At 32.4% G+C, this 26,759-nt stretch overlaps 2 protein-coding genes across 3 annotated transcripts; both read left to right on the forward strand.

The window, feature by feature from the left end:
* Positions 1-2,841: 2,841 nt before the first annotated feature.
* LOC132625947 (calcium-dependent protein kinase 26-like) lies at positions 2,842-9,359 on the forward strand. Its single transcript, XM_060340619.1, has 8 exons — positions 2,842-3,300; positions 4,941-5,858; positions 6,361-6,504; positions 6,606-6,758; positions 7,343-7,458; positions 7,592-7,759; positions 7,890-8,114; positions 8,880-9,359. Exons 2-8 carry the CDS (start codon positions 4,970-4,972, stop codon positions 9,000-9,002), a joined length of 1,818 nt encoding a protein of 605 aa, XP_060196602.1. The 5' UTR covers positions 2,842-3,300; positions 4,941-4,969; the 3' UTR covers positions 9,003-9,359.
* Positions 9,360-17,864: 8,505 nt separating this feature from the next.
* On the forward strand, positions 17,865-25,231 carry LOC132625949 (protein WVD2-like 4). Of its 2 annotated transcripts, XM_060340620.1 has the most exons (8): positions 17,865-18,032; positions 21,603-22,179; positions 22,502-22,554; positions 22,701-22,781; positions 22,878-22,962; positions 23,053-23,124; positions 23,211-23,318; positions 24,600-25,231. In XM_060340620.1, exons 2-8 carry the CDS (start codon positions 21,616-21,618, stop codon positions 25,026-25,028), a joined length of 1,392 nt encoding a protein of 463 aa, XP_060196603.1. In that variant the 5' UTR covers positions 17,865-18,032; positions 21,603-21,615; the 3' UTR covers positions 25,029-25,231. The 2 variants fall into 2 exon arrangements, with proteins under 2 accessions (XP_060196603.1, XP_060196604.1); XM_060340621.1 differs by lacking the exon at positions 17,865-18,032 and having other exon boundaries at positions 21,532-22,179.
* Positions 25,232-26,759: the final 1,528 nt, after the last annotated feature.

Raw genomic sequence — 26,759 nt, forward strand, 5'->3', positions numbered from 1 at the left:
AGACGTAGAATGTTCAATGACATTCAAACGAAACTCTCAAACCTGTCCTCTCTTATTTCAGGTATTTAACTCATTCTCAAATACGATCCAAAAACTTCAAAAATGTTTGCATGATTCAGTTTGTATTCCCACGCGAAGGAAGTTATTCACCACCACTAGTTTAGATAGGTGGTAAGTATTTGATCCTTCCATTCTTAATCAAATGTCTCAGATTCGAGACTTGAGAGAGGATGTTTTATTCTATAACCGACGCAACTCCGAATTAGTCGAGCTCCACAACGGTATCAAACATACAACGGATGAAAAACCAAATTATAATATATATCTAAACACACGTACTTATCTTTTTGTTAGGTTTTTACTTCTTCTTCACTTTCTTTTTCACATCATGTTTGCTCTCTTTCCCTGCTTATTTTTTGTTAGAAAAAAGTCTAGAATCAAGAAGCAAGTTCTCTTTTCACTTTGAAGCTATAATTAATTAGCTTCTTGTTTACTCAATTAGTAGAATAGATCAATAATCCAAGAATTTTGACATGGTCCTCTCTAGACTCTAGTTAATCGAATTTGGTCAAATATTATTTACCTACTTCCCCTTTTGCTATAATTTTTGGATCAACGTGGCGTGAAGTAAAGGGAAAAAACATTAACATGAATTTGGACAATCACTCTTATTCCCAACTATTTTTAATAGTTCATCAAGGTATTAAACTAATCGAGCTTCCTAATGGAAAATAAGAAGGAAAAAAACTAAAAGAAAAATTAGAAGAAAAAAACAGAGAAACAAATTCTTGAGGAATAAGGTACAAATTTTGTTGAAAAATTAATTTTGAAATTAATTATGATCACCGAATAATTAAATTAATTTTGCAAAAATATTTCCTTTTCTCTAGCTATTAGAATAAGAAGATTACTTGCTGGTCATATATAATGGAAGCATAGAAAAGGTGGATATTAATCATATAATTTCAATCTCTTAAACATGAAGATTGAAGTTTAAGGAAAGTTAAGTCACTAACTAACTATTAATCTCATTTTAATTCTAATAATCAGTAGGTTCCAGGAATTTATATAAAAGGATTCAAGAAAATACTAGAAAGTCATAGCTTCTTTTTTTTTTGTTGAGATTTGAAGTTGCTACTTAAAACAACTTTTGAAAATCGCCATAGAATATTTCTCTATGGCAAGGGAATTAAATAGTTCAAACGTAATCATTTTTTTAATTTCTTATTTTATTTGCACAATATAATTTTTTGACAAATGAAATTCGATCGAACACTTTCCTTTTACTAGCTCTACGGGGAGGAGGGAGAAAGGGCTAAGGGGTTTATTCCCTCGGCGGAAATTAAGCTATTTATACATGGTTAAAGTTATTTTTTATGCACATATAGTAGACGTTGAACCCTCTTTAACTTCTTCACGTGTGTTTACTTTTTCATATTTTTGAATCCCTTTAGTGAATATCTTGGCTCTGCCCCAACTAATCAATCTTAATGTGAAAAAATAGGAATCATTATACTTCACATCAACCCTACAAAAGTAAAAAATAAAAAATAAAAAAAAAATAACTCTAATTTTTCTTCTTCTTTTACAAATTTTAGCAAGTATGACGTGCATAGTTAACGTATACTCACTATATAATCATTAATATTTACTTGTATACATTGAATATACATTAATGTCGACTATAAGCTATTAGAAAAGTTGAAATCCCTAAATATACATTTAAGAGAGAAGCCCTGGTGGAGGCCGACGGCCGGCATCCGGTAACAACTTGCTTAGAATAGTCAAACAAATTCATTGCATTAAATTAAATTAATTAAATACAAAAAAAACAACCAAAATAATCCAAAAAGCCTATCTCTTAGTGGCTTACCACTTGTCATCCTATTTTTCTCTTGTTCTTTTTAAAAAACTAATAGCAATAGAAGACTTTTAATTACTATCCTTTAATTATTTGAATAATTTTCTTGTACCCCTAAGACTTTTTAAATTATTTTAGGTACATCCTCCAAGTTTTAAAGATTAGTCTTTGAGCAACCTAAAGTTTTTAGATGTATTAGGGGTTGAGGAAACTTATTTCTTTTGCACATTTGCATTTCTTGTGACCCATAAAACTATTGCACCTATTTCCTACACCCAAGTAAACTCAATTTATCTTTTGGGATATATTATAATGTACTCAACACATAAATACGAGGGAATTGGTGAACATCAGTCCATTACAATTCAAATAGAAGAAGTGACCCTACAAATATTTCTCGTACATTATTTTCAGACTTTTTATGTGTAAAAATAAAAAGAAATTATTAAAGAAAAACTAAAAAATAAATTCATAAAATGCTAAAAAATCAATTGACCCACATATATAAAATATTCAAAGTTGTGGCACACTATTTTCATTTTACTTAAGTACTCTTTAAACGTTTGACTTTAATTGTAGGTTCTGTTAATTCAATTGAAAGTTTTATTTAGATTTACGCAAGCTAAAAAGAAAAATGACGTACTAGGTAGTCGTGGCTGAAGGAGTGTAATAGATGCCAAAAGTGGCTACACGAAATGACTGGATGGTGAAACATTATCGATAGTTCAATTTAATACTACTTCATTTCATATTTAATTTCAAATGATTTAAAATATCAATAGTATAATTTCCGAAATTTCAAAGAATGATTTTCACTTAACGACTTAAAGCAAGTTCATCTGGTCGAGAACCATAAATGAGACGTTCCATGTGATTATCGACTTCTAATACGTATAAGTCAAATACATTTTCGACAAAATAGTGTGAAATTAAAATTCGTGATTGCTTTCTGAAAACCAACACAATATAACTTATAATTTTTTTTTTTTTTAAAAAAAAAACTAGAGGGAATATTATCAATTATCAAAAACCTAAGGGGGGTGAATGAAATTGTTTCCATTTATTTTATTTAGCATTATTACATGTACGCGTCTAACTGAAATAACTACCACTCTTCCCTCCTTGTTATCTCTGTCCTGCTATAAACTCTCATTAAATTTACCAAAATAATTCAACAAGACAATAAAAATAAAAATAAATTTTTTTTTTTTTACGTGGCTTTTATATACAAAAAGGATAGTGAAATGTTTTTCTTCTTCTTCTTCTTTTTCTTTCTTTTTTTTCTTTGAGAGACTGAGTTTGCTGAAGTTTTCTTGTTTATTACTCAATTATGGGTTGGTGAATTTTCTCATTGAATTCTTCAAATACATTATATTACTCTATTTTACATATTGGGTTGTTCTCAAAATCTCATCTTTAAGCTCAGAAGGAATTTCATGGTATGTTCTGCATTACTCTTGTTGTTTGAAGTCTTTTTTGATACAAACCAAATTTTTTGAAGTTGGAGTTGAAGACGGAGTTGTGTTTGGCTATAGTTTTTGCAAAGAATATTTGGTTATTTGAACAGACGAAAACAGGGTTTTAGGCTGGTATCCAAATAATGAAAAAAAAATCCGGAAAAATAGTGAATAGTTCTCTTGGCCAAACGGGTCCTTCGTATTAGAGCTGGGTCGAAGATTTGAAGTTTATGAGTTCGAGTTTGAGTTCAAAATTTTACTTACTGTGTTCGGAGTCTTGTGTTTGTAGTTATTTAGTGCATCTTTAACACATATACATAGTTTGAGCCAAAGTTAATTTTGTTGAAGTCTTTTTTGGGCTGATGCAATTATGCAGACAAAACTGCATTCATGTATATTCATGCTGAAATTTTTTGTCTGAAATTGTTCCACATTGTTTGCTGGTTATTCTAAATGTCATTTTTAGTTAGCATCTATCTGTGTTTTGTTAAAAAAACCATTTTCTTAGGCAAGTCCAAAATTTGAACTTTATAGGTTCGAGTTTGAAATTCTATGACAACCCCTTTGATTTACTATGTCCGAAATATATTATTTGTACTTATTTCGTGGATTTTTTTTAGCATATATACAAAGTCTGAGCCAAAGTTACTGGGATAAGATGAAATCATAACTTGGTACACTAAGTCATTATAGTTGGGCTGATGCAATTATATTCATGCTGATTTTATTTTTATTTTGTCTGAAATTGCTCCAATTTTAATTGCTGGTTATTCTGAATGTCATTTTAGTTGGTATGTATCTGTGTTTTGCTAAAAACCCATTTTCTTATCGAGGGTGGATCCAAGATTTGAACTTTACTGGTTCGAGTTCGAAATACTACCATTGCCTATATGAGTTACTGGCTCGAAATCTATTATTTGTACTTAGTGGATTATTTATGAGCAAAAGTTACTGGGTTCGGATGAACTCATAACTTGTACACTAAGTCCGCCCTTGTTTTTTATAGTGGGGATCATTTGCTTCATTGATGATTTGATTGGGTGAAAAACTGGTTCAAAGTCATGTATTTGTTAAAGCTGGAATCTTTTGAATTGTTCAAGTTTTGTAGTTACTTGGAATTATTAAGTTTCTGGAATTGGAACTTTATTCTGAAGTGTGTGGAGTATGTGTTGATGTTGACTTTTAATTGGTATCTACAAATTTCTAAAGTTGAAACTTTACATGGTCAAGTTTTTTTCTTAAGTATGTGTTGATGTTGACTTTTATTTGGTACCTACAAATTTCTGGAGTTGAATTATTACATGGCCAAAGATTTTAGTTATGAAGTGTGTGAATTATGTGCTGATGTTGACCATGAAACCCCTTCACCAGAAATTTACATTGAAACGTTAAAATTATTTTTATGTAGATTATTAGATGTTTAATCCCCATAGCTTCTTTGTTCATTTACATCCTAGCTCTGTTACTGATGTTGACTTATCAATTTTTTCATTTTTTTTAATTGTTGTTTGAGTAGGTCATACTTTTGAACAAGCCATCATCGTGGTTTACTACTTCAAGTACTTAAACTTGTGTTTGGTTTTTGATATTGAGTTCAAGTGTGAATAGCATTTAATTTGCAGATACAGGTGGAGAAAGAGAGTAGAGATAGATGGGGAATAATTGTGTTAATGCAAAGATCTCAAAGGATGGATTCTTCAGCTCCTCTTGGTGGTCGCGATCACCAGAGTTGATAGCGTATGAGAAAAAGGAAAGCACTTCCCAAGCATCTGCTACTCAAAAAGAGACTGAAGGTCTTAATTCCGTTCAGAATAATCCGCCTGAACTGGTGAAGATAGAAAGTAAGCCATCAGATATAAAAGGACCTGAGCAGGTTATCATTATATTGACGGATGAGAAGAAAGATGCTCGGGTGGTGAAACCAGAAGACATGATCAAGATAATAGTCGAGGAAAAGGCAAAGCCAGCTGAGCCTGCAAAACCGAGGAAGCCTCATAATGTGAAGAGGATGGCTAGTGCAGGACTTCAAGTTGATTCTGTTTTGAAAACCAAAACCGGTCATCTAAAGGAGTACTATGATCTAGGTGAAAAACTCGGTCATGGTCAATTCGGTACCACATTCCTCTGTATAGAAAAGGGAACAGGAAAGAAGTATGCTTGTAAGTCTATTGCAAAAAGGAAGTTGTTGACAGATGAAGATGTGGAAGATGTACGGAGAGAAATCCAGATCATGCATCACTTGTCGGGACATCCAAACGTTATTTCAATCAAAGGGGCTTATGAAGATGCTGTGGCGGTTCATGTTGTGATGGAATTGTGTACTGGAGGCGAGCTATTTGATCGGATTGTTAAGCGGGGTCACTACTCGGAGAGACAAGCTGCTGAGCTTGCAAGAACAATAGTTGGTGTGGTAGAAGCTTGTCATTCTCTCGGAGTGATGCATCGGGACCTTAAGCCTGAAAATTTTCTCTTCGTCAATGAGGAAGAGGATTCGCCTCTTAAGACTATAGATTTCGGGCTTTCAATATTCTTCAAGCCAGGTACACTGTCTGTTTCCCTTCATATTCTTTACTTTTGTTGCTACACATATTTGGTTTCTCTTACATCGTACTTCCAGTTGCCCCACTTTAGAAATTTTAGCATGTTTACGGACGGCGTGTTTACATCTAAAGTAGTAAATATTCTCTCTGTCCCGATTTATATGAAGGTGTTTGACTTGGCATAAAGTTAAGAAAGAAAGAAAGACTTTTAAAATTTGTGGTCTAAAATTAGCCATAGATATTTTATGTGACTACAGATCATCTCATTAAGGGTATGGGAAGTTTGAAGTTAAATTGTTAAAAGATATAGAAAAGCGTTTTGGACTGACTAAAAAGGAAAGAGCGTCACATAAATTGAGACGGGGAGTAATAGATTTGGTCCATCAAAACTGAACATTTCAATAAAGTTAGCCTACAGTATTGCTTGATTAGAGTAATGTGATCGTCAAAACTGAATGTTTCAATAAGTTGAAGATGATTAATTTTAAGCTATGACCAACAGGGCAAATATTCGATGATGTTGTTGGAAGCCCTTATTATGTTGCTCCAGAAGTTTTACGTAAGCGTTATGGTCCAGAGGCTGATATCTGGAGTGCAGGTGTTATAATTTACATTCTTCTAAGTGGCGTTCCTCCATTTTGGGGCGGTAAGTTGATATTTTAAAGCCACATTTTTCGTAGTTTTGCCATTATGTTCTATGAAGTACAAAAATGAACTTCTCATTCTTCTTATGGTGCATTTGGACAGAAAGTGAACAGGAAATATTTGATGAAGTTTTACACGGTGATATTGACTTCGAGTTGGATCCTTGGCCTAAAATTTCTCAAGGTGCGAAAGACTTGGTCAGGAGAATGCTTGTCAGAGACCCTAAAAAACGACTAACAGCATATGAAGTTTTATGTGAGTCATCATTTATCTTCACCTTTGTATTCAGAATCTGGCGAACTGTAACTGGGAGGACAATTAATTTGCTTAGCAAGCAGGAGAATATGAAAGTTTAGAGTCTTCGTTCTGTTTGTCCGGTAATTGTGAGCCCTTGTAGTATTACTCATCTTTCAGGTCTATAGTTAGTACAGTCAAACCTCTCTATAACGGTCATTCTCTATAATAACATTTAATGGCCAAGTTTTCTGTGGAACCAATTTTCATGTTATGTTCTATTATATATAACAGCATTTCGCTATAACAATCAAAAAATATTGGGTACAAACGACGCCATTATAGAGAGGTTTGACGGTAATACTAAAGAAATAATTCTCTGATGGAAGAACGATAAACCGCTCTCCACATGGGGTAGTTTGTTATTCAAGTTGGTTACACTATGCAAGTTTATTCCACATATTTTGAGTTAGATAGTCTAAATTAGTCTTTTTTCCAAAGTTCAATTAGTTATCCCTTTGATTTGATCCATTAATACAAGGGTGACGCTTTGGCATTGAACTTTCTGAAGTTTCTTTTTGCTATTGTTCTATTTACATTTGCAGGTCATCCTTGGGTGCAGATTGATGGTGTGGCCCCAGATAAGCCTCTTGATTCTGCAATATTTACGCGCTTAACGCAGTTTTCTGCTATGAACAAGTTGAAGAAAATGGCTATCAGGGTAAGGTTAACCTTAAACTCCAATAGTTTCTATGATTTTGTACACTTGCACTGGAAGTAGATTTGCTTATTGTTTTTCTTGTAATTGTTATTATAGTTATCCAAGTGTATTAAAATGAATTTTTCTTATGCAGGTTATTGCAGAGAGACTTTCGGAAGAGGAAATCGCTGGCTTGAAAGAGATGTTCAAAATGATTGACACAGATAACAGTGGCCAAATTACTTTCAATGAGCTAAAGATAGGATTAAAGAAATTTGGAGCTAATCTTAATGAATCAGAGATACACGATTTGATGAAGGCTGTAAGTAACAGACATGTATTTCCTTTCTAGTTCTAAGAATTTGTGATAAGAATCCACTAAGTGTGTGTAGGCTATTTCCATTATAGGTTGTTCATTGTATTTACCTCCAAGTTTATTTACTGGAATGCAGGCGGATATTGACAATAGTGGAACGATTGACTACGGGGAGTTTGTAGCTGCAATGTTGCACGCCAACAAAATCGAGAAGGAAGATTATTTGTTTGCAGCTTTCTCATATTTCGACAAAGATGGAAGCGGATATATTACATCTGATGAGCTCCAAAAGGCCTGTGAGGAATTCGGCATTGAGGATGTTCACTTGGAAGAAATGATACAAGAAGCTGATCAAGACAATGTAAGTCGCTTATCAGCATTTCTATACTTCTTATGTGCTTAACAATGTGTGAAACTTGTGTTCGCTAATAACTTTGATATCAACAAGAGTGCACAAACCTGTAATCCGAATTTCTTTAAAGAAAAATCCCCAGTCTAAAGAAATATTCAAGACTATTTTTTCTGCTACATAAAATAAGAAAGCTATTTTTTGTGCTAAGCAGTGTAGGTTTTTAACTAGCATAATTTATGCATAGACATATAGTCTGTTTGGACAAAGTTTCCAGAATCTGATTATCTTTTAAAAGTGTTTTTCGAAAAAATACTTTTGGAGAGCAGTTCTGTTTTGACAAATCTTTTCGGCATCTTTTGAAGGCATAGAATGTGACAAGGGTACCAGCAACTGCATACTCCATAGGGTTGTCTCATCAGTTGTAGAGTTTGGTGGCCCAGAGAAAAGTGTCACTATATATGTGTGTGTGTGTCTGCATATACATTTCATGTACAGAAACATTTAGACATAATGAGGACACTACTGTTGAGAGGTCAGCTGATGAAAGTGAATGCTAGATTGTAGTCAAAGTTCATCAAACATGTGCAGTTGTCCAAAAACACAAACTAGATAGTCTTTTGGAGTGTTCATGCATCACACAACACTAAAATTGCAAGTGGCAGATCAAACGATGGGTTCAGGGGTCCAGCATAACCTAGTGTTTCGGGATCATATATATATGAGTTAATACTTTTGTAATTAGTAGAACTGACTAGTTATCTTCTAATCTTTCAGGATGGCCGGATCGATTATAATGAGTTTGTGGCCATGATGCACAAAGGAAATGCAGATTTGGGTAAGAAACGGCTGCCAAATAATTTTAACATCGGATTTAGGGAGGCGATGGTGGCATGCTGACAGGCGGATGTAGTCTTTAAGATAACTTCAAATCCAGATCTTATAAATGCATTAAGAAATTCACTAAATATGTACAAAAGTTAAATTCAAAACCAGATTACTAGCACTTGAGGTAACTGTCCTAAAATTTAGAACTCATAAAAGACAAATCTTGAATCCGCTTCTGTCTGCCGATACCGTTATGACCTTTTATTAATAACTCTCTTTCCTTTTTTATAGTTCCATGTTTTCCAGTTGTATAGAAGTGTAGCAGGTTTAAATATATCATTTGATGCTGGCTCATAGGAAATGCCAGCTCTCTTTCATGGAGTCTGGAGGGAACCTTGAATAACAATAAAGTTGTATCTGTGTGACCTATAGATCACGGGTTCGAGCTGTGTAATCAGCCACTGATACTTTAGCATCACGGTAGACTACCTACATTGCAACTCCTTAGGGTGTGGCCCTTCTCCTGACCCTACATGAACGACCCTATGTACTCATTATCAACCTAATGTAGTTTACACCCTCTTTATAGTACATTATCTTATTTCCCATATTTGTGGAGCCTCTCTATATCAATTACAACCACATAATTTGCTTCTTCTTAAACAAAGTTATTGAACCACTTGCTGGACTCAGCTAATCAATTATTGATAAATCAAGTTTAGTATCCTAATCATTATTATACTTACAACAATATATAGACTATTCAAAAATTGAGATAACCAAATTATGGGAAATGACTAATCTTTGTATAACAAGTTAGTATCAGTTTAAGTTGGAGAAATTAGAGAATAAAGTTATTGCAAACTAGTCAATTCTGATAATGCAATCTGAGTGGGGTGTACAAATCTTGCTTTAATTGCACTTTCAAACCTAATTTAGCTTACAGTTGGCGCAAAACCTGTCTAATCAAAGTGATAAACTAAAAGAAATTGTGATGATAAAGTTGGGTCCATTAACTTGGGAAAAAAGGGAAGATATCATCTTTGAAAAGGATAAGTTTATATTCTAGTATTTTTTTTTTTTTTAATCTTCTCTGTATTGTTCCAATTTTATTGGATGTCCCCGAAAGGAACTATTCTAGTATTGATAATTTATAGTAATTGCAAGTAACGACCTTCATTTTTGTTGGCGGGTAGAAATTTATCTATACTTGATATTTACATCAGATAAGTAAATGCGAGACAAGTGTCTTTAACACACATTTATAACCCACTCGAGGTGCGTAAACCAACACACACCATCATTATGAAAAATAAAAGCTGCTCTATCGAGAAGTGTTTTATTAGTAGAAATTATAAATGTGTTGAAAAAAATAGTAAGTGTAAAATAATTGACTCTAAAGATATGACGACAACAAACATATGATGGAAAATATGGAAGAGACAGAAGATAAAGAAGAAAAGACACGTTGAATCAATAATTGAAATGGAGAGAAAATAATGAATCCAATGCTTCTAAGATTTTGTTATAGCAAACTAGAGCAAGTGATATTATATTTTTATACCTTTAATTAGAGCTTTCAAGTTCGAATTTGAAGAATGAAAAATATTCTGACAAATAGTGTTTCTTCTTTTATCGAGAATTCATATTAATCGGGACACCAAACGAATACCGAGTGTGCGATGAATATGATCTCTTCATGCTTGATCAGAGATTCAGAATTGAACTCTAAAAATGAAACAACATTTTGTAAGAAACGCTTCTTCTTTTATTGGGCCTTACGCAGCGCAAAATCCAATTATTCAAAGCGACATAATAAGTACCGACATCAAATGACAAGCGACAATAAATAGGTACAAATAATTCAAGAACATGAGGGATGTCAAAGTTATTCTAGTTGTCATTTGGAAAGTATTGTTATGAATGAAGACAAATTATCATGTGCCTTTAAAACCATTGGCCTTTCTCAATGCTTCTCTTTTCCATTATGGAAAACTTTTTGTTTTCATCTTACATCTCTTTCTTCTTCCATTTTTTTTAAATTTTTTTGGGGTGAGGGAAGCTTGTCTTTTTGTTCATTTTTGTCTTGTTGTTTGGTATAATTGAAGAAAAATGATTAATGCTTAGGGATCATTAGGTTTGAGAAAAAAATTATGCTGGAATTATAATAAAAGAATTGATAATCACTGAATAAAGTACATACCATTCTGATGAATATTTGGTTTACTGAGTTCAAATTATAATATGTAGTTTATAATATAAAAGTTCACATTTGCTGGTAAAAGTTAATCCTGCATAAGTTATCTCATGTTAAATTAGATATTTTCTATGCATCAATTTGTTTGTCTTAGGTACAATTTCAATAGTCAAAGAATAATTTTTTTGACCATAATTTTTTCTAATACATTTTAAATATTCTGAATTCTTAACTGTAGTAACTTGGAGTACTTTTTATGTAATTTTTAAATATGCAAAAAGTTTTAATAAAAATTTAAAGATTTTATGTCCGAAATCACACCGAACATTAGTTTGATTGACCCTCATGCAAAGAATAATAAAACATCATACAAATTATTTAACGATAGATTAACGACGAATTTTACAATTTTTTTTTATTTTTTTTAATGAATTAAACAAGGTCTGTGGAAAGGAAAAAGGAGTGAGATAGTCGTATATATTTCATATCTTCCTCGTAAATGGAATCTCTGTTTTCCTCTTTTGACATAAAAATAAACTAACTAAAATATAAAATTAGAAACTTTCTATTAATTGATAATAATTCCAATTAAATTATCTCCTCCTAATTTAATAGTAATAAATCGTGTGAATACAACGTATTACATACAAAATCCCATACTGCTCCAATTCTTCAAAACGGCAAAAATGATTTGATCCTAAATCAACGGCTGAGATGTGTCCAAACTTAAAGATTAGCCGTTGGATCAAAGTCCCGGCACGTTCTGACAGCTCACGTCGAAACGGTAGTTGGAACACATTGATTTTTGGGGCCCAAATAGAGAAACTTGGGACCCAATCACGTTCTACACGTCGGGCGACGTCGGCTCCATACACGACAAGCCCTTCCAAAACCAAGCTTTTGTCCGATGTGTTGTCTGGTACTCGTTTTGGGGCTCGACTAATTTGAATTCAAATCGAAAAGTCTTATAATAGTGTGAATCATACTCTATCAAAGACGATCCATTTTCAGAGTACGAAACCAGAACCTCTAATTAGAAATTAAGAAATACTTATCACCTCTCTTGAGCTGAGGGTATATCAGAAATAGTTTCTCTACCCCACAAAGTTAGAGGTAAAGTTTGTGTACATTCTATTCACTACAAACCCCCATCTGTAGAATTACACTGTGTATGTTGTTGTTGTTGTTGTTACCTTCTGGACATACTCAAATTGACTATAGAGGTGATTTAAAAGAAAATACATAGAGGATCAACAAAGGGGCAGAAGAAAGGGTATGGGGAAGAAAGAAAATTGAATCCACAGTCTGTCTACGGTACCTATTTTAGGGTTCAATTAATTTGAATCTGCGTCGGAAAATTTCACTTTGAAGGATAGAACGCTCTCTATCTACCAAAATCGATTCCATTTCTGAGATTCAAACCTGAAATATATAATTAAGAATGGTGGGATACTTATCGCCACGCTACAACCTTTAGTAATAGAGAAAGGTTTATTGAATCATGCTTTAAAACCAGGAAATGCTAAACATTTTAAGAGGATTTATTTTGGTAAAATGGTCTTGGTTTTGAGCTCCATCTAATTAAGCTACTTTTGTGGTGCTAAATTAGGCAAAATTCGTTCGTATACTTTCATAATTTGTTCTTAGGAATACAAGGGGATAATTATACTTTAATTTAGAATTTACTCTTAAGGAAACTAATGGATTAAAATTATACTCAAATTGCTCATTGTTTAAAAGTTAGTATTATACTTCATGATAATTAATATGTCAAAGCTAAGGATGTTTATTGCTAAATGGAATTGTGGTCCAAATTTTTGTCATCTATGAATTGGCTTTTATTAAATTCTAAGAAAAGAAACTATCAACTCAACAAAATGTTGGTGTCAAACATTTCTGCTCCATTTATTCCAAACAGAAAACATACAATTACCACCTTCTTCAGTAGATAAGATTGTGATGAGGGTTGGCATTATTATTTCAAATAGAAAGTTCTATAGTGTGCCAAGTCTTTAAAGATATAATAACATAGTTGACAATATCTCTTGCTTGTTCTTTTTAAACAATTATCTCATTTTCGAGTTTTATTGATTCGGCTAATTTAAATCTGTGTTACATATGGTACATTAAAAAGGGAAGCGCTCACTATTATGAATTTTCTCAATTTCGAGGGTTTGAACTTGAGCCCTCCAGTTAACGATTGAGGAATTCGATCCATCTTATCACATTCCTTGGTGTTGGACTGGTATATCTCTTCCTTGTTTTTTTGTTGTTTTGGTTTCCGACATGTGTCCTGTATTCGTATTCGAGCCCCGATTAATTTAAATTCGAGTAGCTGGAAGACTCATTCCCTACTAAAAAAAATTCCATACCCAAAATCTGAGTTCGAAACCTATGATAAAAAAAAGAAGAAATCATATTCATCCCATGTAATCTTCGGTGGTTCTCTTGCCGGTTGTTAGCATGTGATTGAATCAACAAGAAGATTTAAAACAACTGATTTACCTTATTCAAGATATGCAATTATACAAATCATATTTTTTAACTTATTATAGTAAGATATAGATAGGATTCCTTGTTTTCTTAGGATTCTTATGTCATCAAATAGTATGAGCATCTCAAGAAATTAATAATTAGAAAATTTGCAAGACCTTGTCCAACAAAATGAAAACATTGACTAATTATATATTAATATTACCTAATCTTTTATTTTGGAAAAATCTTTTATACTCCTCTTGTCATGGATATTAGATTACCACTAACGTGTTCTCCACATGCTGACCTTTGGAACAAAATTAATAATAACAACGACAATTATCCATTATTGTAGACAATTAGCTACTGATATTTAATATTATTGTGACATATATATATATATATATATATATATATATATATATATATATATATATATATTCCTTCATTTTTTGTTGCTATTTTGAGAGTATGTTGGACCAGAATTTAACAAAAAAACATAACATATTTACTTTTGAACGTACCAGAAGATAATTTAGGGTTTTAAATAAAAAAAATTGCTCTTAAGATAGGCACATCCATTCTCAACTTATTATTTATTGTATTACAATCTACTACATATTTTTATTCACTGACATAAATAAATTATAATTTGTTGCCATTTTGAGAGTATGTTGGACCAGAATTTAACAAAAAAACATAACATATTTACTTTTGAACGTACCAGAAGATAATTTAGGGTTTTAAATAAAAAAAATTGCTCTTAAGATAGGCAAATCCATTCTCAACTTATTATTTATTGTATTACAATCTACTACATATTTTTATTCACTGACATAAATAAATGATGTATTATAATCTCTGCATAAATAACAGTAGAGATTATTGAATATTCTGTGCTTGTTCTTTTATGTTTAGGAAAGTTAGCATCATAAAAAATTTCACTCTCTCATTTTCTTCTTTTAGCTCAACAAGACTAGGAGCGTGCATTATTCATAGTAATGTTAAATTTTAAATTTTTTAGAGGAATGCCACAAACAATATTGTTAGCGGAATCTATATTTTTTAAGCTTAAGATAGAAGAATAAGATCTATAAATAGACTTGTAAATATCTATATTAGTAATAAAAGACGGAATCATTAAGTAATGAATATGCAATGTCTGATATGTCTTAGTAGATTTATTATGGCATAGTGTAATATGTTTCTTGATTTCATTTTTTTGTTAAGGAAAAAAAAGTGTTCTTTCCTTCTCATTTTGTGTGAAGGTTCCTTTGGGTAGTCAGACCATTTTTCTTTTACTATTTCTTCTAATTTTTTTAATATTTTAAATTACTAACTATGTGGACTTATAGTACTTTATAATCATTAAAATAAAATTTATATATTTGAAAATTACACAAAAAAAAGATGAATAATTGCACTCCTACGTGAATTATTATATTTTTAAGATTAGTTTTTTGTTGACAAAAGCTTATAAGTAAATAAAAAAGCAGCACATATCTTTTTTACCGCGTAGAAAATTAGTGATTAAACACCAATACATGCAACACAAAAGAGTTGGTGCGGGTTTTGTGTGTGTGTGTGTGGGGGGGGGGGGGGGGGGGGGGGTGGATGGTGGAGATTGAATTAGAGTCTTGCAAAAAATCTCAAAAGTATTTTTTTTTTCTCCTTATTTACCAAATTATGTGATGGCAATTAAAGTAATATTAAACTAAATCAAGGGCAACATAAAAGAGAAATAAGACAAACTCTTAAAGTTGAACAACAAATGAAAAACACATGTCACCTATAAAAGTAGCTCTAAAAAATTACAAAAATAATCTTGGGAGGACTACAAAAAACTCCCTATTCTTGCTTATATATAGTAGTAATATATCATTTTTTGCTATTTCGAGTGTAAGTTAGGCCAGAATCTATGTTGAAACTTTTAACCAAAGAACAGAACATATTTACTTTTGAACATATTTACTTTTGAACGTAGCAGAGATGATTTAGGGTTTTAAATACAAAAATTACTCTTAAGATAGCCAAATCCATCCTCAAATTATTATTTATTGTATAACAATCTATATATTTTTATTCATGACATAAATAAATGATGCATTATAAATCTCTGCATAAATAACAGTAGAGATTATTGAATATTCTCTGCTCGTTCTTTTATGTTTAGTAAAGTTAGCATCGTAAAAAGTTTCACTCTCACTTTCTTCTTTTAGCTCAACAAGACTAGGAGCGGGCATTATTCCCATCAAATCGAAACATTAAATTGAATCGAATTTAGATATTTTTGAAAAATGATATTATTTACTTCTCATTCTTTATAAATAATATTTATTTCTATGTCATTTAAATATGCTATTCGATTATATTAGATTCGCATTACCTTATATGACACAATCAAATGATCGAAAAATCAAACCTGAAAAAAAAAAAAAAACAAATCACTTCATTTTGGTTCAGATTAGATGAAACTTAGTAAAATGGAAAATTGAAAATTCAAATCGAAAAATCGATTACACACTTAATTCGCAAACAAGATAGAAATAAAGGCAAGGGCAGAACTAGAGTGCATTAAGCGGGTTTTGTAGAACTAACAATTTTAGTTCAAATTTTGTATTTGTCTTAAGAAATTCATATAATATGTACAGATTATTAATTTAGAACTCATTAACTTAAAAACACTAAAACCGTGAACACATAAACTTCAAATCCTAATTACAACAACAACAATAACATACCCAGTGTAATCACACAACTGGGGTCTGGGAAAGGTAGAGATATTATTTCCGATAGACCCTCCGCTCAAAGAAAGTAAATCACATAAACTTTAAATCCCGATTCCGCCTCTTAATAAAGGTTATTTTAGTCATTCTAAGATTTACCCAATGGAATCAAATCTATAATTTTATCCCCTAAAAATGAAAAAGAAAAAATAACTTCTCTTTTAGGGCCTGTTTGGAAAGCCACCCAGGTAATTGGAATTGGATGTAATTGGGTGTAATTACACAGTTTGGCCTGTTTGTTTGACCAGGTAATTACACAGTTAGGTGGGAATTGAGTGTAATTGACAGGGTGTAATTACACTCTCCAATTCTCAAGGGGGGGCTGAGAATTGAGTGTAATTACACCCTGTAATTACACAGTTACTTTTTTGTTTATTTCTTTTTTATTTTATTTTATTTCTTTTATTTTAATTTCTTTGATTTTCTAATTTATTTTTTTTATTTCTATTAATTAATTTATTTTTTATTTTTACTTTTTAATTATTTTTATTTTTTAAAATATTTTTTTATTTTTATATTATTTATATTTCATTTCCTTTCTTCTCATTTCCAACCTTTACTTCTTGTGGTTCCATGTAATTGCTCGTATTTTTTTATTTTTTTTATTTTATTCATTTAGCATGACAGTATTATTATTCTAATTTTTGAAACTACATCTCTTAATATTAGAAAGAATGAGTCATTAACAAACTTGACATATAATCAGTGACGTTATTAAAGTATAATTTCGTTGTGAATGTGATTATAGACTTATATTTTCCCTTTCTTTTGAATTATAGGAGTATTTACTTATGTTACGTTGGAACTTACTTATGTAATGTTGGAATTTGACATAAGAGTATTATGTTAAAAAACTTTCTTTTGGATTTTGAATTTAGGTTATATTTTTTACTTTAATTTATTTGTTTTAATACTATTGACTTGTTATTTCACATTGCTTGTTGTTTATTTTTCACTTATAATTGATAGAATTTTTGTTAAACATTTGAATAATATTGTGGCATTATATTTATAAATATTCTTTTTTTTTCACAACATCAAATCCCATGATGTTCTCACAAAAAAAGTATTTATAATCAATTAAAATAAAAATATTATTAATTTGAAATTATATATCAACTATTTTTTACAATATTAGTTACAAATATATGATTATTAATTAACATATTTTCAAGAAATAATGTGTTATTAAATAGTTAATTTAATATCATGTATAAAGGCACATATTTTTTAAATATTAATTTTAATTTTTTTATAGTGAAGTTTTATTTAAAATTAAACTAACTGTGTAATTACACTTGTGCAACCAAACAACACGCTTGTAATTATACTGTAATTACATTATGACAAACAAACAAGTCATTATAATTACAATACTGTGTAATTACTAGGCTGTGTAATTACTAGGGTAGTAATTACACCAATTCCAATTACCAGGTGGCTTTCCAAACAGACCCTTTATTGTTTTTTAACTCCCATTGAACACCCCCATCATCTCTGTCTGTCCTCTGTTTTCTACTATTTCTAACCAACTTTACATTCCAAAGTTAGCATTTTGAATTCTTGAAATCATAATTGATTTGTACCATTCAATAAAAGCACAAATTTTGCCACCAATCAACACTCAAAAACCCCACACAAAAGGTACTATTTACTCCTTTGCTATTTTTTGGTTTTCAAAGACTGTACTTTTCACTGTTTTTTTACTCAATTTTTGTTGGATCTTTGTATTTTTGTTACTTTTATGTGATTTTATTATGTTGGTATTCCATTTTTTGCTTATAGGAAGTGGGATTTAGTTACCCTTTATGCCCTGTTTGGTTGGTTTTTGAATTGAATTGACAGTGTCAAGTTTCTTGATGATTGAAAATTGTGGTAATTTGAGAATAAAGATTGAATTTTGTAATATGGGTGGTGTTTCTTTTTCATCATATTAATGTGTTTTGTCATTTTCTTTGAATTTATTTTTTTGGCAAGAAGGAATAATACAGGTTTTTCAAGACTGTACTTTTCACTGTTTTTTTACTCAAATTTTGTACTATTGAATTTTGTTGGATCTTTGTATTTTTGTTACTTTTATGTCATTTTATGATGTTGGTTTTCCATTTTTTGCTTATAGGAAGTGGGATTTGCTTATCCGTTATGCCCTGTTTGGTTGGTTCTTGAATTGAATTGACAGTGTCAAGTTTCTTGATGATTGAAAATTGTGGTAATTTGAGAATAAAGATTGAATTTTGTAATATGGGTTGTGTTTCTTTTTCATCATATTAATGTGTTTTGTCATTTTCTTTGAATTTATTTTTTTGGCAAGAAGGAATAATACAGGTTTTTCAAGACTGTACTTTTCACTTATTTTTACTCAAATTTTGTACTATCCATTTCTGTTGGATCTTTGTTACTTTTATGTGATTTCATGATGTTGGCGTTCCTTATTATGTTTATGGGAAGTGAAATTTGGTTACCCTTTATGCCATGTTTGGTTGGTTCTTGAATTGAGTTGACAGTGTCAAGTTTCTTGATGATTGAAAATTGTGGTAATTTGAGAATAAAGATTGAATTTTGTCATATGGGTTGTGTTTCTTTTTCCTCAAATATTTGTTTTGTCATTTTCTTTGAATATTTTTTTTTGAGAAGAAAGTGGCTAGTTTGTGAAGTTCTTTGTATTTTTGTTACTTTTGTGTGATTGTATGATGTAGGTATTTCATTTCTTGATTATGGGAAGTGGGAGTTGCTTACCCTTTATGCCCTGTTTGGTTGGTTATTGAATTGAATTGACAGTGTCAAGTTTCTTGATGATTAAAAATTGTGGTAATTTGAGAATAAAGATTGAATTTTGTCATATGGGTTGTGTTTCTTTTTCATCATATTAATGTGTTTTGTCATTTTCTTTGAAGATTTTTTTTTGAGAAGAAAGTGGCTAGTTTGTGAAGTTTTTTGTATTTTTGTTACTTTTATGTGATTTTATGATGGGGTTGTTCCTTTTTTTGCTTCTAGGAAGTGGGATTTAGTTACCCTTTATGCCCTGATTAGTTGGTTCTTGAATTGAATTGAATTGACAGTGTCAAGTTTCTTGATGATTGAAAATTGTGGTAATTTGAGAATAAAGGTTGAATTTTGTCATATGGGTTGTGTTTTTTTCCATCATATATCTTTGAATTTTTTTTTTTTTTTGGCAAGAAGGAATAATACAGGTTTTTCAAGACTGTACTTTTCACTGTTTTTTTACTCAAATTTTGTACTATTGAATTTTGTTGGATCTTTGTATTTTTGTTACTTTTATGTCATTTTATGATGTTGGTATTCCATTTTTTGCTTATAGGAAGTGGGATTTGCTTATCCTCTATGCCCTTTTTGGTTGGTTCTTGAATTGAATTTACAGTATCAAGTTTCTTGATGGTTGAAAATTGTGGTTATTTGAGAATAAAGATTGAATTTGTCATATGGGTTGGGTTTCTTTTCCTCAAATATATTTGTTTTGTCATTTTCTTTGAATATTTTTTTTTGAGAAGAAAGTGGCTAGTTTGTGAAGTTCTTTGTATTTTTGTTACTTTTGTGTGATTGTATGATGTGGGTATTTCATTTCTTGATTATGGGAAGTGGGAGTTGCTTACCCTTTATGCCCTGTTTGGTTGGTTATTGAATTGAATTGACAGTGTCAAGTTTCTTGATGATTAAAAATTGTGGTAATTTGAGAATAAAGATTGAATTTTGTCATATGGGTTGTGTTTCTTTTTCATCATATACATGTGTTTTGTCATTTTCTTTGAATATTTTTTGGGCAAGAAGGAATAATCCAGGTTTTTCAAGACTGTACTTTTCACTTATCTTTACTCAAATTTTGTACTATTCTTCATTTCTGTTGGATCTTTGTTACTTTTATGTGATTTTATGATGTTGGCGTTCCTTATTATGTTTATGGGAAGTGGAATTTGGTTACCCTTTATGCCATGTTTGGTTGGTTCTTGAATTGAATTTACAGTGTCAAGTTTCTTGATGGTTGAAAATTGTGGTTATTTGAGAATAAGGATTGAATTTTGTCATATGGGTTGTGTTTCTTTTTCATCATATTAATGTGTTTTGTCATTTTCTTTGAAGAAAGTGGCTTGTTTGTGAAGTTCTTTTGGTATGGAAGTATAGTTCTTTCTCCCTTTTATGGGATTTTATGGTGTGGGTATTCCCTTTTTTTTTTTGGCTTCTAGGAACTGGGATTTGCTTACCCTTTATGCCCTGTTTGGTTTGTTCTTGAATTGTTTGTTGAATTTACAGTGTCAAGTTTCTTGATGGTTGAAAATTCTGGTTATTTGCTGTGTATTGGACAAAGTTGAATACCCTTGAAGTTGAGGCGGATCGAGGGTTTTTAGTTTATGGGTTCTGAAACATAATACGTTTTGCTTAGTGGGTATTGACTAGATTATTTGTATATATTAAATGAATTTTTTAACACAACTACAGTGTTTAAGCCAAAGTTAGTAGGTTCTATCAAACCCATAATTGTTATGTCGAAAAGAGGCAAACCCGAAAATAAAGAAAATGAAAAACACCAAATTTTAACATGGTTGGGTGCTTGGAGTTCACGACTGACTTGTAGGTCTTCAGTTAGTCCGTTGAAGTGGAATTTGGTTACCCTTTATGCCCTGTTTGGTTGGTTCTTGAATTGTTTGTTTGAATTTACACTGTCAAGTTTCTTGATGATGGAAAATTGTGGTTATTTGAGAATAAAGATTGAAAATTGTAATATGGGTTGTGTTTCTTTTTCCTCATATATATTTGTTTTGTCATTTTCTTTGAATATTTTGTTTGAGAAGAAAGTGGCTAGTTTGTGAAGTTCTTTGTATTTTTGTTACTTTTATGTGATTTTATGATGTGGGTATTCCATTTTTTTGCTTCTAGGAAGTGGGATTTGTTTACCCTTTATGCCCTGTTTGGTTGGTTCTTGAATTGTTTGTTTGAATTTATAGTGTCAAGTTTCTTTATGGTTGAAAATTGTGGTTATTTGAGAACAAAGATTGAAAATTGTCATATGGGGTATATGGGGTATGTTTCTTTTTCATCATATTTATGTATTTTGTCATTTTCTTTGAAGATATTTTTAGAAGAAAGTGACTTTTTTGTGAAGTTCTTTTCAGTATTTAGGGTTGTGTAGTTTTTCTTACAGTTGTTGATTCAACTTATAGTTTCAATTTTTCTCATGGATTTTTCTTTGTGTTACTTCAGATATTTTGGATAAATGGAATCTGAAAATGGGGTTCCGGTTGAAGAGGAAAAACTTCTTGTGCCTGAAAAGAATGTGGATGTGAAGGAGGAGGAGAATGTTAGTGAAAAAACCAATAATGCAAATGAAGAAAAGGCTGATGAAGCACCTAATGTATCTGTAGTGAAAACTGAACTGTCTCGAAATGTTCCGAAGAGCAAAGTGTCAAGTCAAAAAAAGCTTGCTACTGGTGCTACAAAGAACAATAAGATGGTGAAAGATCAAGCTAGTTCAAGAGGCACAGCTGCATTGACTCGTTCGAAAAAGGCGAGTATTTCTCAAAGTCTGTCATTCCCTGCACGAGGCGTTAGTTCCGATGTAATGAGGAAGAGCATCGATGTGTATCCAAAGATATCAGATGCCAAGGAATTGAAAACAAAGGGGGTTAAAAATGAGACAAAGGGATCATCGGCTTCTAGTTTGAATCCGTCTAGCAAGGGCGTATCTTCCAGAATCTTGAAGAATGCAAACGCAAACGGAGATGTTGCAACTAGCAGAAGGACAACTATTGCAGCCGTCCCCGGCCTCCGTCAGTCTAAGGTATAGACTTATGGTTGTCAAATGGGCAGGTTGGCCTGAAAATACCAAATAAAAAAAAATGTTCTTTTAAAATTGTTGATAAGATTTCTCATGGGTCAATTTGAGTAACAGATCAGCCCATTTTTTGATGGGCTGAAATGGGTTGGACTGATGGGCTGAGAGTATAAATGTGCGGGTCAATGATCAGCCCAAACTTGGGCAGGTTGGGCGGGGCATGTTTTTATGGGCTAATTTTGTGACCCCTACTCATAGTACATTGCCTTTGCCTTGTTTAATGGATTCTTTATCTTGCTGTTTCTCTAACATGTTTTTTCTCTATCAGTCCGGGAAGTCTCTTTCGGCCAATGGAAGTGCAAAGAAAGCTACATCTGAAGTGTAAGGGAATTTGTTGCTTTGCATTTTTCATGAAGATTTTTTTTGGTCTACACTTGTAGCCTTTAGCGTGTCGAAATTTTTTACTTTATATTATGTGTCGTTCACAAGGAATATTTCTTCTGTTAAGTTATTTCTTTCTACTGCAGATCAAATGACGAAAACAAAAAACCTACTAAAGCTGCATTGCCTCTCAAAGAGGATGAAGATGCTCGTTCTACTACTTCCTCGTACTGTTTTTGTTTTTGCACTATCGTCATTCTGTTGATCCAATTTTTGATGTTCTAGGCCAATTAAATTTACTACTTTTACTTCTTTGTTACCAGGAGTACCACTCCTCGTGGGCAACGAAGGGCCAGTATCGCTGGATTTTCCTTCAGGTTGGAAGAACGTGCCGAGAAGCGGAAGGAGGTTTGTAGTTCTTCCCCTTTTTCCTCTTTACCAGTGAAGAAATGTGACTTAATATTCAAAGTTTAAGCGAAATGTTTCTTTCTTCGTTAGTTCTTGGCGAAGATAGAAGAGAAGATACAGGCAAAGGAAGAGGAAAAGAATAACCTGCAAGCAAAATCCAAGGTTGGTTCAAAATATATTGAGTTTTCCCGGTTAACTATTTAAAATGTAGTCTCGCCTGAGCCTTTTTTAAAATAAAATTGATACAGGAAAACCAAGAGGCGGAGATAAAGCAATTGAGGAAGAGCTTGAAATTTAAAGCTACACCAATGCCAAACTTTTACAAAGAACCCCCTCCAAAAGTTGAACTCCGAAAGGTAAAAGTATTGATCTTAGATCTCATGTCTCATGTCAAAATTTTGCTTAATTCAAAAACAGAACGGGGATGTTTTTTGTTGACACACTGGTTACTTATTTTCAGAAAACACATTAATGTGTGTTAGCTTTGACGTCCTCTCGTGGAGAAAAATCTTCATCTTCTGCAAATTGACATTACAAGATTGTAGTGTGAGCTTCAGAAATTAGCAAGACGTAATTTCTAGTGGAGCATTTTTTACTTTAGGAAATCCTTTTGAGATAGTAGTTCATAGTGATGGCATAGACATAGGCCATGCAAAGGATCCGCCCCGCTGGGGGCAGAGCTAGAGTGTAGTAAGCGGGTCCAGTAGAACCCATTAATTTTTGTTGAAACCCTGTTTGTCTTAAGAAATTCATTTAACCCGGTAACTCAAAAGGACTAAAATGATGAAGCCATAAGCTTCAAATCCTGATCCTGGCTCCGCCCCTGTTGCCCCTTACAGGATGCCCTCATGGGTTGGGGGCATTGGGAGCTCTAGATGAAGGAAAGGGGTGCATAAGGTTTTTAGCATAACTGCTGATTTGTACTAGTATTTCTACATGTTCAAGTTCCCCATAACGTGTCCCATTCGTTACGTCTTTCTAATAGATGATTGAGGGCAAATCTGGTGAGATGTGTTGCTCGGACTCTTCAAAAATACCGACGGGTACGTGTTGGATCCTTCAAAAGTAGAGTACTTTTGGAGGATCCGACACGCATAAAACAAAATTTTTGGAGAGTCCAAGCAACGCAACTGGTGAGAGAGCAGGGATTTGAAATAGGGGTCTCCATTCCCCCTTTAAGGAAAAAAAAGGTGCCTCCAACTAATGTAATACGTATCATCAGTAGGTTTTTGGTAATACAAATTCTTGACCTCGATTAGCAGCGCTAAAAAGATGCTGATTTCATTACTATGCAATTCTTAAGTGTGTTTATGATGAAGTGAAAAGATTGGAGAACAATTCGCTAGCATGGCACTGCCGGAAATCCTTATAAGTTCAAAGCTCGTAGATATGGTTGCTCGTTAGCATGATATATATAGTACTCTTAGAGGTAACATTCAAAACTCAAATGTGCCCGATTGCACACGGCCTCTGAAATGATATTGTAGATAGTATCGCACATTGACAACCATCAACGAATAAGTAGTTATGCATTTTCTATGATACCTGAAAGCTTCTGCACAAACCTTATTTAGTTACCACATATGCTAACTAACAGAATTGAGGTTTTTCATGATTCATCATGTCGTCTTATACAGATACCGACAACACGTGCTGTATCTCCTAAGCTTGGAAGAAACAAAAACTCCCAATCAACAACAAACAACAGCTCTGAAAGTGGAGGATCGTGTTTCAGTCCAAGACTCGTCAAAGAACAGGTAAAGTCACCCGGGGCTTTGCTGTCAACTAGCGATAAAGTTACCGGTGTTTCAAAAGGGGGGAAGCCTATTGAAACCAAGAAGCCAATGAAAAATTCCTCAACTAGTAAAACTAAAGGGAAAACTGTTGTAACAAAATCAAAACCCGCTGAAGCAAAGGCGTTGAATGAGAATATTTGTCAAGAGAAATCACAAGAAATGCTCGAACAACCTGATGAAAAGTCCGAGGTGCATCCAATAGATGACAATGCACAGCAACGGTCAAATGTTGTTGTTATGCCAATAGCTCAAGTCACTGTTGAAGGTTGAACTTAAAGGAAGTTCTAACACGCTGTATTCATATATATATAGGTTTCTTTTTTTGGGGTCTGGAAATTTTATGCTTCATTAAGTTGTGAATACTTTGTTGTATGTTGTGTTTATAAGTTGTACATGTTGGTTCAAAATTGTTTGATATGTGTTCTTTCTATCTTGTAAGTGTTTTTCAGTACAAGATGTATCATTATGTTCAAGTGACTGTGCCAGGCTGAGTTACAACATCTGTTTTTCTTTGTAAGTATATTCTTAAAATTTACCTTTTGGTTTTACAAAATTTACCTTTGGTTTCGACAGTCACCAACACTTTCAGGAGATTTACGCAAATAAGCTATTTTGACGCTGTTGTTTAACTTTTGACCCCCTTAAATAAGTTGCGCGAAAATAGCCTCCTAACTAGAAGTTGGAGTCAATTTCTGGCGGATGGTTAGAAGACCTGCCTTGCTACAATTCATGGCAGATCTTTGGGAGTTTCATACAAAAATGTCATGGCGGATCACCAAGAATTTCTTATGGATGAGTTTACCAGAACTCTCACGGATCACTAGGAGTTTAGTACAAAAATGTTTTGGTGGATTCACCAGGAGTTTGGATGGACTTGTTATGGCGCTTTAAGCGAATCATTAGGAGTTTAGTACAAAAAATGTGTCGCAACTTTGGAACTAAGTTGTTAACAATTAATTCCTGGCGGATCACCAGAAGTTTATGTGAAATTTCGCCATCACATTTTTGCTTCAAAATTAATCCAAATTTGTTCAAATCAACTCCAATTTTGATATTCAACATTCTAACTACAAACATCAACAATTTATAGTGATTAGAAGATTCAATCAAAATCTCCTAAAATCAACACACATTTTATCTTCTAGGAAAAAACATTTCAAGCTCAACAAATTTAGGTGTGTATGTTCATAATTTATTACAAGATTTAGGAGGAGAAAAACAAGATCAAGTTCTGGCAGTTTGTATCGTGGAGGTGACTATTGCACAAATTTATTTAACGCGGTCAAAGTTAAACACCAATCCTTAAACGAGAGGAAATGAAATCTCTTGCCCTCTTATAAAGACACCCGGTGAAATTCTTTATTAGCTTCAACTGCAAACGTCTTTTTTTTTTTCAACTTGTCCAAGCACGTACCAACTATTTGTCTGGCTTAATTGAAATACATGTGATGGCATTTCATGGTTATTTTGGAGTTTGGAGCCAAGTTCAACACTGAGGTATATTGAGGTTCAAATTTCGAGAAAATATGGGGAAAACAAGCGTCCCACATGGGCAGGCTATGATATTATTTTGTTAAAAATTAATTGCATGATGCTTCAAACACCTGCCGAGTTGTCCTTTTCCTCCATTCCACCCAACAACAACAATAAGTATATTTCAATTTCAGACAAGTTAAAATCGGCTATATAAATCATTACCGATTGTGTTTTTTGATTAAGCTCAACTTATATTATTGTCATTCCAAGGATATAACTAGGCTTCAGCTCCAAAAAAGTTGAAATAATCATATTTCGTCAAAAATGTAAAAAATAAGTTAATTAAATACATCCATTCCCTATCAACAATAATAACTATGCCTCGATCCAAATAAATTGAGATCCGCTATACGAATGTGTATTCACCATATTTCGTCATTTAACTCTCATGTTGTCATCATATCAAAAATGGTAGCCGATCATTTAGATACTTTTATTTCTTGCCACACAACCAATCCCCCCCCC

Source organism: Lycium barbarum, chromosome 2 (genome assembly GCF_019175385.1).
Source record: "Lycium barbarum isolate Lr01 chromosome 2, ASM1917538v2, whole genome shotgun sequence".
Classification (NCBI taxonomy): domain Eukaryota; kingdom Viridiplantae; phylum Streptophyta; class Magnoliopsida; order Solanales; family Solanaceae; genus Lycium; species Lycium barbarum.